The sequence below is a fragment of the Artemia franciscana genome, chromosome 3 (assembly GCF_032884065.1).
Source record: "Artemia franciscana chromosome 3, ASM3288406v1, whole genome shotgun sequence".
In the NCBI taxonomy this organism is placed as follows: Eukaryota; Metazoa; Arthropoda; class Branchiopoda; order Anostraca; family Artemiidae; genus Artemia; species Artemia franciscana.
This window is the reverse complement of record NC_088865.1, coordinates 45,535,274-45,552,571: the sequence shown is the minus strand read 5'-3', so window position 1 is coordinate 45,552,571 and position 17,298 is coordinate 45,535,274. Positions and strand designations below refer to the sequence as shown.

At 35.6% G+C, this 17,298-nt stretch overlaps 1 protein-coding gene across 2 annotated transcripts in view; it reads right to left on the bottom strand.

Moving 5' to 3' along the window:
- LOC136025321 (putative fatty acyl-CoA reductase CG5065) overlaps window positions 1–16,590 on the bottom strand; it is a 65,869-nt gene extending 49,279 nt beyond the window's left edge. For both annotated transcript variants that reach the window (XM_065701229.1, XM_065701230.1), the window contains exon 1: window positions 16,248–16,590. In XM_065701229.1, the coding sequence (XP_065557301.1) occupies window positions 16,248–16,439 (192 nt within the window). In that variant the 5' untranslated portion in view covers window positions 16,440–16,590. The remainder of the gene's footprint in view (window positions 1–16,247) is intronic.
- Window positions 16,591–17,298: the final 708 nt, after the last annotated feature.

The following is a 17,298-nucleotide window of genomic DNA, read 5'->3' as shown; positions in this document are numbered from 1 at the left end:
ATTGAAAAATTGGAGGGCACTTAGGCCCTCTCCGACGCTCATTTTTATCACAAAGTCAACGGATTAAAATTTTGAGATAGCTACTTTGTTCAGCATAGTGAAAAAAGATAAAAACTATGTCTCTGGGGACGACGTACTTCCCCACTGTCCCCCTGGGAGGAGCTGCAAGTTAGAAACTTTGACCAGTGCTTACATATAATAATGGTTATTATGAAGTGTACAGACGTTTTCAGGGGGAATTTCTCGTATTGGGGTGGGGGTGAGTCGGAGGGAGGGGGTACGTGGGATTATCTTTCCACGGAGGAATTTATCATGAGGGAAGGGAATTTTATTGAAGGGGGCGAAGGATTTTCTAGTATTATTAAAAAAAAACAATGAGAAAATAAAGTAAATAAATAAAAATTCACCTGGAAGTAATGAGTAGCATTAAAAATTAAAACGAACATAAATATTACTTATATAAGGGCGTTCGTCTCCTCGACAATACCTTGCTCTTTACGCTAAAGTATTTTTAGTAATTTCAACTATTTATTCTACGACCTTTGTGATTCAGGAGTCATTCTTAGGGATTTGGGATAAAATTCAAGCTTTAGTGTAAAGAGCGAGGTATTGAAGAGGGGGAAAACCCCTTCATATATGTAATTAAGATACACAAATATAGAAGTTCATTACGTAAGTTAATTCGTAAGGTACGTATGTTTATTACTAACGAAAACATTCGTGCAAAAAATAAATAAACCTATTTGCATTTTTAAGTAGCCAAAAATTGGAGGGCAACTAGGCCTCCTCCGCCACCCCTTTTCTTATCAAAATCATCCGATCAAAACTATGAGAAGGCCATTTAGCAAAAAAAATAAATATGTAAATTTGGTTTTAATTATTCACGCGCGGCGAGCCAAAATCAAAACATGCATTATTCTAAAACGTTCAGAAATTAAATGAAAAACATAACTTTTTTTAACTGCAAGTATGGAGCGACATTAAAACTTAAAACGAACAGATATTATTCCGTATATGAAAGGGGTTGTCCTTTCCGCAACGCCTCGCTCTTCACGCTAAAGTTTTTTTATTGTTTTAAAAAGTAGAGTTGTGACAAAAAGTCAAACTTTAGCGTAAAGAGCGGGGTGTTTCTGGAGGGGACAACCCCTTTCATATACGGCATAATATCTGTTCGTTTTAATGTCGCTCCTTACTTGCAGTTAAGAAAAAACTTTTAATTTCCATTAATTTACCTCTATTTAGTCTCAGATTTAAAAAAAAACAAGTTTTTTTTTAAATGAAAGTAAGGAGCAACATTAAAACTTAAAACGAACAGAAATTACTCTGTATATGAAAGGGGCTTTTCCTCCTCGACGCCTCGCTCTTTACGCTAAAGTTTGACTCTTAAGTCTGCTTATTAAAACAGTAAGCGGGGCATTGAGGAGGAAAAGCCCCTTTCATATACGGAGTAATTTCTGTTCGTTTTAAGTTTTAATGTTGCTCCTTACTTTCATTTAAAAAAACTTTTTTTTTTATTTAATTTCTGGACGTTTTTGAATTAATGTATGTTTTGATCTTGGCTCTCCGCACATAACTAATTAAAACGAAACGTGCATATTAATTAATTGCAATTAATCGGAAGATTTTGAGAAAAAGGGAGCGAGGGAGGAGGCCTAGTTGCCCTCCAATTTTTTGATCACTTAAAAAGGCAACTAGAACTTTTAATTTTTTACAAGCGTTTTCATTGGTAAAAAATATACGTAACTTACGAATTAACTTACATAACGAACCTCTATATTCGTATGTTTTTATTGCGTATATGAGAGGGCTCAACCCTCGTCGATACCTCGCTCTTTACATTAAAACTTAAATTTTGTCCCAATTCCTTAAGAATGATCTCTGAATTACAAAGGCCGTAGAATAAATAGTTGAAATTACTTAAAAATACTTAAGCGTAAAGAGCGAGGTATAACGAGGAGGTAAACCCCTAATATGCGTAATAATTTTTGTTCATTTTAAGTTTTGATGCTGCTCCTTACTTTCAGTGGAAAAAACTTTTCATATTTATTATTTCATTGTTTTTCAGATAATACTAGAAAATTCTGCGCCCCCTTCATTGAAATTCTTCTCCCATGAGAAGTCCTTCCATGGAAATATCCCCCCACATAACACCCCCCCCCCCCCTCAAATCTCCCCCCCCCCTAAATCAAAAGAAATCCCCCTGAAAACGTCTGTACGCTTCCCAGTAACCATTACTATATGTAAACACAGGTCAAAGTTTGTAACTTGCAGCCCCTCCCACGGGGACTGCGGGGGAGTAAGTCGTCCCTTGAGACACAGTTATTAGGTTTTTCGATTATAGTGAATGAAATGGCTATCTCAGAATTTTGATCCGGTGACTTTTGGGAAAAAATGAGCGTAGGAAGGAGCCTAGGTGCCCTCCAATTTTTTGGTCACTTAAAAAGGGCTCTAGAACTTTTAATTTCCGTTAGAATGAGCCCTCTCACGGCATTTTAGGACCACTCAGTCGATACGATCACCCCTGGGAAAAACAAACAAACAAACAAATAAATAAATACACATCCGTGATCTGTCTTCTGGCAGAAAATGCGGAATTTCATTGACTTTTGTATGACTTTTAGGGGTGTTCCCCCCTATTTTCTAAAATGAGGCAAATTTTGTCAGGATCTTAACTTTTGATGGGTATAACCGATCTTGATGAAACTTTTGTATTTAAAATCAGCATTAAAATGCGATTCTTTTGATTTAACTATTGGCATTAAAATTCCATTTTTTAGAGTTTTGGCTACTATTGAGCCGGGTCGCTCCTTACTCCTTTCTTCCGCACAGAGTGGCTAGGAGTAAAAATAAATGAAAAATACGATCTTGAAGGTTTTTGACTCTCTACCAAGGCAACATTAGAGCGTTGCTTTGTCACATCTCGCCACGAGGTAGATTTCTTGCAACTCCACTTTTTGCAGCAAAATGTCAATGCACACAAAAGTAGCTCTAAGGAATCTTATGCAAAATCTTTCCAGATGTTTACGCAATAAGGACGAAAGAGTTGTCACGGCAAACATAAATAACCAACTTCCGCGAATATAAGCCAGACACGAGTTAAACTTGTTTTCAGTGACAACTATGCTAATCACTGGTGTTTTGATACCACAAAATCAATCAGAGTCATTTATTTGTTTGTTGTTGTTTTTTCCAAGCCTATTAACATGTAAAGAAAGGTAAAAAAAAATCGCAAGTAATGGGACTTGAGAGCAACAAACCACCTTCCAGCTAACCTGTTTGCTACCTGGCTCCTGTAGCCTCCCAAGACTTCTGATCAAAATTTTAAGATAACTATCTTGTTCAAAATAGTTGGAAAGTCTAAAAATAATGCAATACCTCTGGGCATTGCATAATCCCAACAGCGCTTAGAGCAGGGGTGGCAAGTAATGGAAGTGACCAATTGTTTAGAAATAAGTTTTATAATAGAAAAAGGGGGGCTGATTTGACCTTGGCTGTGGGATCGGCAACAAAACTGACAAAAAATGGTCTCTGGGTCAGAAAGGTTAAAATTCTGTTGTGGGAGAGAGGGTTGGGCGGGGGGCTTGAATTGAGGGTGCCAATAGAGAGCGGGGTTAAGAGAAAAGGTGGTTGCCTGCTAGATTGTTGACCCCTTCAAGAGTTTGAATTTATTCATTTTTTTGAATTTTGATTGTGGATGGCTGAATTGTCTTTTGAAGTTGAAGAAAAAACTTCAATTTTTTAGTTAGAAAAGCCTCACCTCCCCGTCCTATTTTTGACAGCCAGCACTCATGGCCTTGATTTGGGCAAAACAAAAATTGTCCCAGATCAGTTTGAAAATTAAACCTTTTAGTATTTGAGCTAAAAGGAACTTGATGTACACAAAAACGGATCAAAGGCACTCCCTCTAAAAATGGGACCCAAATTTTTTTTAGATCGGTCCGGAAGTCATATCCTTATTTGGACCAAGGGGATCGCAGAATAGAAAAAACTATGGATTCTCTCGAAACAGCACACAAGAAAGGGTATAAAAATGCAACAAAACTTTCCCATGTCCACTTTTTATGGAAGGGGTGGCCACAGGAATTCGGTTGAAAGTTCTATTGCCCTTTTTAAGGATCTTAAGGTCTAGACTTTTTTTGTCAATTCTCTTTCTCTTCAAGGCCTTTTTCTGTCAATGCATTTTTTCATCACGGTCTTCTTGTCAAGACGTTTTGTCATTAAATACTTTTTTGTCAAAGCAGTTACTTCTACAATAAAGTAGCCATAAGCAGCCAGAAAAGGCTAAACAACTTATTGTCCCGGCTAATTTTTATGGAAAGTGTGTCTGTAAAAATCGTAAAGGGGCTCATTCCATTGGAACTTGAAAGGTTGAATGCCCTTTTTAAGGACCAAAAGTGACTTAAGGGCTATAAATCTCTCGCTCGCATCCTCTTCTACTGTCTTCCCCCACTCACCCTGGAACCACTTTGATAATTGATCAACATTTTCAGATAATTATTTTGTTTGAAATTTTCACATGGTCTAATGAGTATGCCTCCCGGTAGCCATTGACATTTTAAAGACAAGGCACCGATTAGCGTCATATCCATATTTATGTCACATCATACCAATGGTGTTATGATATAACACCAAGCAGTTCGTGGTAACGTAATTAAGGAGCAGCTCTTGCTAATAGTAACCAAAACTCCAAAAAAGAGTTTTAATAACAAATATACGTAAAACGAATTACCATTTTATGGTGATTGGTAAATATATAAAGCCATTCAGTTTAAAGTTGCCCGCCAATGAGCTACAAGCCTGAAAAAAATTATCAGATTTCCAGCCTGTATCAAACAGTTCGTGGTAACGAGCTGTAAGAATATGAGTGATCTGGCTCCATAGTAGCTGAAACTCTAAAAAACGGAATATAGATACGTCAAAAGAATAATATTTTTATGCTGATTTCAAACATATCTAAGCTTCTAAGTTTCATCGAATTCAGTCTTACTCATCAAAAGTTACGAGCATGAGAAAATTTACCTTATTTTCAACAAAGGGGGAAACAACCCCTTAAATTCACAGATTCTTAATGAAAATCACAACATCAGATTCAGCGTGTCAAAGAACCCTGTTCCTATCTGTAATTAAATAAAAAAAACTAGTTTTTTTAACTGAAAGTAAGGAGCGACATTAAAACTTAAAACGAACAGAAATTACTCCGTATATGAAATGGGTTGTCCCCTCCGCAGTCCCTCTCTCTTTACGCTAAAGTTTGACTCTTTGCCACAATTCTACTTTTTAAAACAATTAAAAACTTTAGCGTAAAGAGCGTGGGACTGCGGAAGGGACAACCCATTTCATATACGGAGTAATTTCTGTTCATTTTAAGTTTTAATGTCGCTCCTTACTTTCAGCTAAAAAAACTAGTTTTTTTTATTTAATTTCTGAACGTTTTTGAATTAATGCATGTTTGATTTTGGCTCTCCGCACATAAATTATTGAAATGAAATTAGTATAGTAATTTTTTTTTTGGCTAAATGGCTTTCTCTTAGTTTTGACCAGACGATTTTGAGAAATAAGGGGTGGGGAAGGAGGCCTAGCTGCCCTCCAATTTTTCGGTTACTTAAAAAGGCTACTAGAACTTTTAATATTCAACGAACGTTTTTATTAGTAAAAAATATACGTAACTTAAGAATTAACTTACGTAACAAACTTTTATATTCTAATATTTTTATTATGTGTACGAGGGGGTTTGTACCCTCGTTAATACCTCGCTCTTTACACTAAATCGTAAGTTTTGTCCCAATTCTTTAAGAATGACCCCTGAATCAAAAAGGCAGTAGAATAAATAGTTGAAATCACTAAAAATATTTTAGCATAAAGAGCGAGGTATTTATCTCCTCCTAAATACCTCACTCTTTATGCTAAAGTATTTTTAGAACCCCTCATATGCGTAATAATCTCTGTTCGTTTTAAATTTCAATGCTATTTCTTACTTTCGTTTGAAAAAGCGTTTTCATGTTTATTTTTTCATTGTTTTTTTTTATAGTAATGCTAGAAAATCCTGCGCCCTTTTTATTGAATTTTTCTTCCCCCATGACATATTCCTCAAAGGAAAGATCCTCCCACAAAGCCCTCTCCCATCAACCCCACCCCCCAAACCAAAAAATCCCCATGAAAACGTCTGTACACTTCCCAATAACCATTACTATATGTAAACACTGGTCAAAATTTGTAACTTGCAGCTCCTCCCTCAGGGATTGTGGGGGAGTAAGTCATTTCCAAAGACATAGTTATTATGGTTTTCGACTATGCTGAACAAAATGGCTATCTTAAAATTTTAATCTGTTGACTTTTGGAAAAAAATGAGCATGGGAGGGGGCCTATTTGCCCTCCAATTTTTTTGGTCACTTAAAAAGAGCACTAGAACTTTCCATTTCCGTTAGAATGAGCCCTCTCGCGACATTCTAGGACCACTTGGTCGATAAGATGACCCCTGGGAAAAAAAACAAACAAACAAACAAATAAACACGCACCCGTGATTTGTCTTCTGGCAAAAAATACAAAATTCCACATTTTTTAGATAGGAGCTTGAAATTTTTGCTATAGAGTTCTCTGATATACCGAATGCGATAGTGTGATTTTCGTTAAGATTCTATGACTTTTAGGGGATGTTTCCTCCTTTTTTCCAAAATAGGGCAAAATTTTCAGGCTCGTAACTTTTGATGACAAAGACTAAATTAATTGAAACTTATATATTTAGAATCAGCGTAAAAATTCGATTCTTTCGATGTATCTTTTAGCATCAAAATTCCGTTTTTTAGAGTTTCGTTTACTATTGAGCCGGGTCGCCCCTTACTACAGTTCCTTACCACGAACTGTTTGAAAAGAAAATAATTCGGTATTTCCGGGCTTCTGACATTATTACTCCTTTGCGGAAGTTAGGCTCAAAATTGAAAAAGGATTATATTTTTTCTCTGGGCCCCTTCCACCTCTTAGTTCGTTTATTTTCCCGTTAGTTTTCACCTGTTTTTGCTTTATAGTTGTGTTATCTCTTAGCAGTTCTTTCGTTAGTTGAGTTATGGTTGTGGTATATATGTTTTATCGATCTTATAGTTGTGTTATTTTCAATTTATACTCCATAATAGAGAGGCTCCGAACACCCAGCATTGTATATTAAGCTCTTAATTTGACGTTTTTTTCTAACGTGACCAGATTCGTCCTGCGCCCTTTTCATTGAATTTTTTTCTCCCATGGCATATTTCTCCAAGGAAAGATCCTCCCACATAGCCCCCTCCCTCAACCCTACCCCCAAAACCAAAAAAATCCCCCTGAAAACGTCTGTACACTTCCCAATAACCATTATTATATGTAAACACTGGTTGAAGTTTGTAACTTGCAACCCCTCCCCCAGGGACTGTGGGGGAGTAAGTCATCCCCAAAAACATAGTTATTATGATTTTCGACTATGCTAAACAAAATGGCTATCTCAAAATTTTGATTTGTTGACTTTGGGAAAACAATGTGCGTGGGAGGGGGCCTAGATACCCTCCAATTTTTTTGGTCACTTAAAAAGGGCACTAGAACTTTTCATTTCCGTTAGAATGAGCCCTCTTGCGACATTCTAGGACCACTTGGTCGATGCGATGACCCCTGGGAAAAAAAAACAAAAAAAAACAAACAAATAAACACGCACCCGTGATTTGACTTCTGGCAAAAAATGCAAAATTCCACATTTTTGTAGATAGGAGCTTGAAAATTCTACAGTAGGGTTCTCTGATACGCTGAATCTGATAGTGTCATTTTTGTTAAAATCCTACGACTTTTAGGGGGTGTTTCCTTCTATTTTCCTAAATAAGGCAAATTTTCTCAGGCTCGTAACTTTTGATGGCTAAGACTAAACTTGATGAAACTTATATATTTAAAATCAGCATTAAAATGCGATTCTTTTGATGTAGCTATTGATATCAAAATTCAATTTTTTAGAGTTTTGGTTACTATTGAGCCGGATCGCTCCTTACTACAGTTCGTTACCACGAACTGTTTGAAAAGGTTGAATATCGTATTTTTTCCAGAAGAACGATCACGGATGCATGTGTTTATTGGTTTGTTTTGTATTGTTATTCTGTTGGTTATTCCCCAGGGGTGATCGTATTGACCCAGTGGCCCTAGAATATTTTGAGAGGGCTCATTTGAACAAAAAAAGTTGTAGTGCCCTTTCTAAGTGACCAGAAAACTGGAGGGCAACTAGGCCCCCTACCACACTTTTTTTTCTCAAAGCCATCCGATAAAAATTTTGAGATAACTATTTTCTTTGGCATAGTCGAAAAATCTAATAAATATGTCTTTGAAGATGACTTAATCCCCCATAGTCCCAGGGAAAGGGCTGGCATTTTATGAACTTCACCCTTTACTTACATATAGTATTGGCTATTGGGAAGTATAAAAATGTTTTAAGGGTTTTTTTCTGGTGGGGTGGGGGAGGGGGTTGCGCGTGAGAACCTTTTCATGGTAGAATTTTTTTAATAGGAAAAAAACATTTCCATGAAGAGGTGCCGGATCTCAGCATTATTAAAAAAACGATCAGAAATTAAATTAAAAATAAAAATATTTTTTTCAACTTAAAGTAAGGAACCACATTAAAACTTAAAACAAACGGAAATTAATACGTATATGAGGGGGTTCGTTCCTTCGTCAATGCCTCCCTCTTTACACTAATTTTCTTTTAGTACTTTCAAAAAAGTTATTTATTCTAACTAGACGGCCTCAGTGATCCAGGGGTCACTTTTAAAGAATTGGAACAAAAATCGAACTTTAGTTCAGAAAGAGAGGTATTGACGAGGGAGTGAACCCCCTCATATTCTTAATAATTAGCATCCGTTCTAAGTTTCAATATTGCTCCTTATTTTCAGTTGAAAAAACTTAAAAGCATTCAATACAAATAGGTTCGATAAAGAAAAACGAGGAGCTTGTTAGATGTTGAGCGTGCGATTAGATGGAAACTTTCAGGGAACGTTTTCTGGGTAAAAAAAAATATGAGTGGGTAGGATATCTAGAAATGGGCCTAAAGGGACCACAATGCAGAAGAAAAATATAAGAAATATTTCTCTTCCAGAAACTGGGCCTGACAAACAGCAAAAAATTCTCTAGCCACTTTGTGTGGAGGATTAGTTGTAGAAATTTGGAAGGGAGTTAGTTCAAATCGAAATTGAAAGTTTTAGTGTCCCTTTAAGGGTCGAAAGTAATTCAAGGGTAACCAAGCTCTCCCTTTTCAAAGGGTTTCAAAGGGTCTCCCTTTTCAACTGCTCAGGGAAGAGCCAAATTTAATTTTTTGTATAAACATTTCCAAACTACTGAAGAGTTAGTAACATAGGAAGGAAGTCGTGGGGATGAATATTTGAAATCACCTTTCCGGGCTTTGGAAAGTTTTATTCATAGAGGTAATGTAGATAAAACTCTAGTCTAGAATTTTGCGACTATCCTAGAAAGTTGGTGAGCTCAGAAATAAAAATTAGTGACACCTATTCAAAGTCCAGGAAGGAGATTTCAAACCCCAATCGCCACCTCTTCCTCTTTAGGTCACCGACTTTTCAATAGCATAGACATGACTCGACGAAAACTGGAATTTGGCTTAAACCACAGCCAAACAAGTTGAACCAGCCAATGAAACAAAATTGCACACGATAGTGCCAGTATTGAAATCCCACGCCCAATTTGATTAGCTGGTTTATATTCAACTACCAAGCGTGATTTAATAACGATGATTGCAGCAATAGTTGTAACCATCGTTATGGTTATGGTAGCCTCTCTACTTGTTATGGTTATGGTACCATCGTTATGGTGGCCTCTCTACATGCATTCTATATTTTGTATATGAAAGATTCAAGCGGACATATAATTTTCGATTAAACTTTGACATGTTTTTTGACAAAATTATTCATACGTCATTAATATTCGAACTATTTTCCCTCTCTATATTATTCCCCCTCTTCGCCCCTCCCTCTCGTACTCACTCTCTCACTTAACTGATTTCATAACGATGGTTGCAGCAATAGCTGTAACCATCGTTATGGTTATGGTAGCCTCTCTACTCGTTATGGTTATAACGAGTTTTAACGTAGTAAAGAGTGAACTCCAGGCCATAGTAACGAAAAGTTTGAAAACACGTCTAAAAATTGTCTGTTGAGAAAAACTTTATATCTAAAGGTGACGAAAATATTTATATAGGTTATGTAACTTTATAAAAAAAATTAACTTTATAAGTATTCGTACTACAGGTTTAACAAACCGGAAAAAACATAAAGCAAAAACTCTAGGATTTTAGATAAAGTAGTTTCGAAGCAATGATGACAGATCTCAGAAATGACCTCAGGAATGACGACAGAAAAGAATTGTGTGCCATTTTATTACCACCATCGAAACCTCACCTTGGACCGCAAACAAACAACATTTTTTTGCATGGAGGGCTGTGACGTACCTCCTTTTATCCGTTTTTTTTTCATCAGAGGATATCACATCAAATCAGTGGTCGTAGAACATAAGAGCAGGGCTCATTTAAATAGAAATCACAATATCTAGAACACTTTTAAAGAAACAAAAGAGATCGCATTAGAGCAAAGTACTTATTTCATCCATGTTTCGCTACAAAACTTCAGTTTTTGCCCCATCTGAGCCAAATTACCCGGACATAACATAACCATTCGTAATTTCCATAGTATAAAACCCTGAAACCAAAAGTTTTCAGCCTTTGAAAAACAGGGAAACTACGATTTTTTGTATTGAAAGCCCTGATGTGTCTCTCGTTTTCTCATTTTTCCTAAGGATGATCGCACCTAGCCAGTGCCCGTACGATATTGGGACAGGACTTGCTTTAACCATATCACATTATCTAGATCCATTTATAGAAACAAAAGAGATTGCGTCAGAGCAAAGTCTCATTTTCTATCGTTTTGTGCCACAAAACATTCGGCCTCGAAAAGGGCCAAATTGACGGTACACGCGAATTCCAAGATATCCAGTTAATTTTCCATAGTCAAGATTCCAAAACCAGAAGTTTTGAGCCCCTATCTTGAAAAACAGGAAACATTGCTTTTTTTTGTTTGAAGATGCATCTCTCTTTTTTCCGCCAGGACTAACAGGCTATTGCAGGATTATAGAGATAAACTTAATGGTTCATTAAAAAGCTATTGTTTTTTGCAAACTCGTCTCAATAAATCCATCATACGAGGACATATGGGATCAAAAAAAGGAACAATTCTGTCAGCTAACGATGGTGTTGATGGCTATCAAAGATAGCCGGCAGAAGATGCCTTATATGTCTAGTTTGACTCGGACATTAGTAGAATCCAGCTGAAGTCCCGGGTGTTATTATGCCACGACCTGCGGTTCAAGCCAAACTGGATTTTTTTTAAATACAAAAATTGAAACAGGTTTGTGTATCATTTTCTCTTTCTTGATTAATACTAAGAGTGATTAAGTACCACATCATAAATTGGGTATATGACATCAGTTTGTTACAATTGTAACAGTTAGAATTGTATCGCTAATTGTATCTGTGTGCATTTGCGAAGAAGGGGGAATAATGGAACATACCCCCTCCCCTCAATTAATAATAACTCTTATAGAATACTTGATAGTACAGCGGTAGGAAGGCTTGCCTTTGGCCGTAGCAGCTCAGGTGTGAAAGTTTTATCAGATTTTTGTCAATAGTTTCTTGGTAACGAACTGTAAGTAAGAAGCGACTCGGTTCAATAGTAACCGAAACTCTAAAAAACCGAATTTTGATATCAAGAAATACCTCAGCTTATTATGCTGATTCCAAATATAGATACATTAAGTTTAGTGTTACATATCAAAAGTTACGAGCCTGAAAAAATTGCCAGATTTTCAAAATAGGGGGAAATGCCCCCTAAAATTCAAGGAATCTTAATGCAAATCAAACCATCAGATCTATTGTACAAGGGAACCATACTGTAGAAGCTTACGTGTCCATATACAAAAATGTGGAATTTTGCTGTTTTTACTAAAGATTGTATGCGTGTTTACTTATCTTTGTTTTGTTTTTTTCCCCTAGGGGTGATCATATTTAAGGGTCCTAGAAGATTGTGATAGGGTACACTTGAACGAAAATTAAAAGTTCTAGCACTCTTTTTAAGTGACAAAAAATATTGGAAGGTAACTGGCCCCCCTCCCCCGCCCATTTTTCCCAAAGTTATCTGATAAAAATTTTGAAATAGTAATTTTTATTAATTATAGATGAAATATTAAAAATCCATGATTTTAGGAGTAAAATGACCCCCAAAAGTCCTTGGGGAGAGGCCTGCAAGCTATAAAGGCCGCCCGTTGTTTATGTATAATATTTTTTTGGGGAATTATAAAATCATATTTCGTGGGGGGGGAATTTATGCATAAGAGGGATTCAATAGGGAATTCCAATAGGGAACTCAATTCTGCGCGTAGAGATGTTCCAGAGGAGATATTCGGGGCAGTTTTCCACGTGTTTTGATTTCCGGCAAGAAAATTCCACGAAAGGGGCATTTCCGGAGTGATCGAGACACCGATTAGAGTTTATTGTCTTTTTCAAATGAAAGTATGGTCACGTGAATTTTCTGGCTGAATCGTCTGCACAAAAATACAGAGAGGGGGAAATTTCAGCGGGGATGCAACTGTATGGAGGGAATTTACTTTATGTTGGATAAAATATCCAAGGAATTTCTCTTGAGAGGGAGGGGCTATATTTCATGGAAGGTGAGGCAGATTTATATGCATTCTTTAAAAAACGATCAGAAATTGAATACCAAAACAAGTTTTTCTTTTTATTAATAGTAAGGACCAACATTAAAACTCAAAACTAACAGAAATTATTCTGTATATGAAGGTTTGCCCCCTCCTTAATACCTAACTCTTTACGCTAAGGTTTTACTGTTAGTCGCAATTTATATAAAAACCGCAACTTAAATACAGGGACTGTTTAATTACAATAAGAAGCTTTTTTAAAAGTACTAACAGCTTTAGTGTAAAAAGTAAGGTATTTAGAAGGGAGCAACCCTTCATTACGGAATAGTTTCTACTTGTTTTGAGTTTTAATGTTCGTCCTTGCTTTAAGTGAAAAAAACCCTGCTTTTCTTACTCAATCTTACAGAAGAATAAAGATTTTTTCGTGTTAGAGAAGACTGGAAAGTCAAAAATTACAAACATGGAAAATTAACTATCTTTCAAAAAGTACTGAAAATTAAATTTGTTTTTCTCGAGAATCTGTAAATGTAAGTGAAAACGAGGAGTATAAAATGGGTTGGACTTTCCATAACTTGATCTTTATAACTCGTTTCCTTTGACTAGCTGGCTTTTTTTTTTTTTTTTTTTTTTTTTTGCATTTACAAAAATTTGATATCCCTGTTGTTTCATGTTATGCATAACCATTCCGTTTTGCGTCCCTTCTTTTCACTTATATTCACAGATTTTCTAGAAAAAAATTTCTACTTTTTTGTCCATTGTGAACACAAGCTGAAAAAATTGTACATTTATTAGATGTTGTTCTGGTGCCACACCGAGTTTAACTAAGTAATTTGAAATGTGTAATATTACATTATTCATGAGGCTTAGATCAGGAGTTGCCATCATTTCACACACCATGCATCAATGTCTGGACACCTTGCGCCTACTATCGCTCTCTCTGCTTTCTTTTATTGTTTAATTTTATTGTTTAAAAGGGGTTGACCCCTCCTCAACGCCTCGCTGTTTAGGCTAAAGTTTTTTTTTATTGTTTTAAGAAGTAGAGTTGTGAAAAAGAGTCAAACTTTAGCGCAAAGAGCGGGGCGTTGAGGAGAAGTCAACCCTTTTTATATACGGAATAATTTCTGTTCGTTTTAAGTTTTAATGCCGCTCCTTACTTGCATTTAAAAAAAAACTTGTTTTTTTTATTTAATCCACGAAAAGGAACGAGTAAGTGAAAAATTAGACAAGAGAAAGGTATAAAACACATCCTAAAACCCTAAAACCCATCCTTGAAGAAAATTGTAGCATAATACTATGCATGTTTAAGGGCTTATTTACGTCAATTACAAGCTCCTCTTTGCGAAGACACAAAAATTATCGTTTTTTCTTAAAAACTTAATGGTGGGTATTCCTTTGTTTGTCTTTGTTTTCTCATGAATGATCAAAATAAAGTGGTGGCAATAGAATATTGGAAAAGGGCTCAGTCTTGGCGTAAAGGGACAAAATGCTATCAAGTGAAAATTTCAAGATTAGCTGTCAGTTTACAATTAATGACAAGGTATATAATTAAGCTAAAAATTTCAGATTTAACCAAGGCAAAGTTCTGACTTCAGGAATTTAGTGTCGCAAAGCAGAAGATTTAGCCAGAACAAGCAAAAATTGTGAGATAGCAAATCAACATGGGACTATTGAAAACAAATAAAATCATTTCTGGATTCAGTGGGCGTATTGCATACGTTGCCACATTCAATTTCAAACGCTTACACAGTCCACATAAACTGAAGGACTAGTATGTAGACACTATATACAGTATTACTAATGGTTATACATAATACATAATGCACACCAGCCATTGGGAGAGGGTGGAAGGTATTTTACAACTTTTTGTGAGAGGTCCTTCCTATCGCTGTTGGGTGGGAATTGAACCTCCGATATCCCTTCTTTTATAATAATATATTCCGACTCAACGTGCGACGTGGACACAAAAGGGAGTTTGGATCTCTTAATAATGCAAAAACTATTTTCAGTGCGAGGTAGGCATTAAGTTTGTACGATTCTGTTAAGCAGCTGGAGAGACTAATCAGTATAATTTCGGGACACACTGAAAATTACAGGACACTGTAGGATAGTTTTTATAAAAATCTATTCTTTGTAATAAGATGTTTATAAATTTATACTTTTTTTTAATATTTTCTTTGTTGCTATGGCCAGGTGACTTTTTTCTGAAAAAAAAAAAAAAAAAAAAAAAAAAAAAAAAAAAAAAAAAAAAAAAAAACTAGCTACCTTCTAATTAACGTCATGGGTTGCTGTTATCTCAAAAGAAAGTAAATTCAATTAAAATTATCCTCTGTAAAATTCCTCCATCAAAAATTCCCTCCATAAGCCCCACTCCCCGGAGAATAGTACCCTCCCTCTGCGGAAATGTCCCTCTCGCGTTTTAATATGGACCGTATTTCAAATTTTAAAGTATTTGAAAAATTTCCCCCGCAAGAAATTCTACCCTAGTGAAATCACCCGGGGGAAACTACTCCACGGAAAACGTTTGATCATTCATTCTTAAGGCATTGGCAAAAAAAGTCAAATAATAGCCTAAAAATGGAGGGTTAATGAGGAGTGGACACCATCTCCCTTATATACAGAATGATGTCTGCTCCTTTTCAACTTAAGCTTGTCTCTAAAAATAACACCTTTTTTTTTATTCAACACAGTATAGGTTCAAACCTTATCACAAAACCTACTAATTATTCTCGCTATGTGCAATAGCAGTGATCCTGCTTTGTTGAGTGAATAACCCCTCTGCTATTAATTCACTTTCGCCGTAATGTTTATTTAGTATTATACATTTGCGATGGGTAGACTACAGTACCTATTAATTACCTCAAACTAAATGAGGATCAATAGAGAACTGGTATGTACACAAGAATATTTTTAGGGGGGGGGACAACAAAAATGAAATATTTGCTAATTTTGAAAAACGAGCATATAAATTCATTAAAATTTAGCATTTTGAGGAGGATGGGTCAACGAACCCCCCCTTACTTACGTCCCTGATGCGCAGGTAGGTAAGGATGCCCTGCAACACAGGTAATCATCCAATATACCATGTTCTAGACATGCGCCACAGTTTGGCAATATCTGAAATGAATGTGTGGTCAAGAGCCTCAAACTAAGCAGAGGTTATCGATCGGTAGAGTCTGTTATTTTTTGCCTTATTTGACTATCGTGCTATATAGAAGTATTTCTTTAATATTTTATATTGTTTTCTCAACCTGGGAAATATTTGAGAAACTGGGCCTTTGGTGTCGAGTTATTTTTAGCGTATCTTAGATGTAATGGCTAAAAGAGTTATTTATATATATATATATATATATATATATATATATATATATATATATATATATATATATATATATATATATATATATACAGAGAACTTGTCCTTAGTTACAGTGAAAAAATGTTCAGTTATTCCAATCTTCTGGGGCAAATATTATGCGTATGTAATATATCGCCTTTTGAATCACCTTAGCCGATAAAGGTTAGCAAGTACTTACTACTGCTGACAATAAATCCTGTAATCTATTCTTAGGGTCTTGTCCTGCTTTCGGGCGTATCAAAACATATATATTTTTCAGTCCTGGACAGCTCCGAAGTAGTTTTTCAATCAAAATCTTTCCAAAAAATCCAGTACCTCCAGTAATAAAAACAGATCGATCACGATAAAAATTGACAATTTCAGATGCCATGTTCTCTTTCAAGCTTATTTTATTACTGTTTTCTAAAACATAGAATTTTTGTAGTTGTAAGGTAAATCCTTGAAGTTATAAGGTAAATCACCTTTGCCGAAAAGTATAACGAATTTTGATACTTGATTCTAACATTTCTACCCAGCGGGTCGTACGTCACTGCTTCAATACACCATAGATTATGTCAAATCAAACCTTAATATATTCTGCGAGCAGTGGTGTCATAGCAACAACAAATGGACTGCCTGGCATATTCTTGTTCCATATCTGTATTTCTAATGAGCTTTTAAAATTTGTATATTTTCTATTCTGTTTTGGTGAAGAACCGTGTTCAGTATTTCCAAGTTTAGCTATATATCATCTTATTAACGTGCATCTCCTGACAAGGATAGACAAATCCTACTTTCTATGCAGCATATTGTAATTAATTCCAATTATTTATAGAATGAATATATTTATTTGGCTCTATTGAACAACCTTTGGACGGCAAAATTAGTTTTGTGCGATTAATTTGAAAATTAGAATAACTGGTCTAAGTCTGACTTTCCCTCTTTATACACTTATGGTGCTTCTATTTAACAAATAATTATATTTGAAAGAAAAAATTAGCAATTGATTTAAGGCCGTAACTAGGAGGATGGTATTGGGTTTGATCCCCCTTCCCCCAAAATTTTTGTCCGACCTGAGAAAAACTAAGAAATTATATAATATAATAAATTGTGATGTGTTTTCTAAAGATCTTTTTCGTAAAACACAAGGAGAAAAAAAGAAGAAAATCCTGGATATGCCCCAGATTAGAGTTAAAAATCTTACATCTCAAAAGTGTATCCTTAGCAATTTTCTTATAGGAAAATTTTAA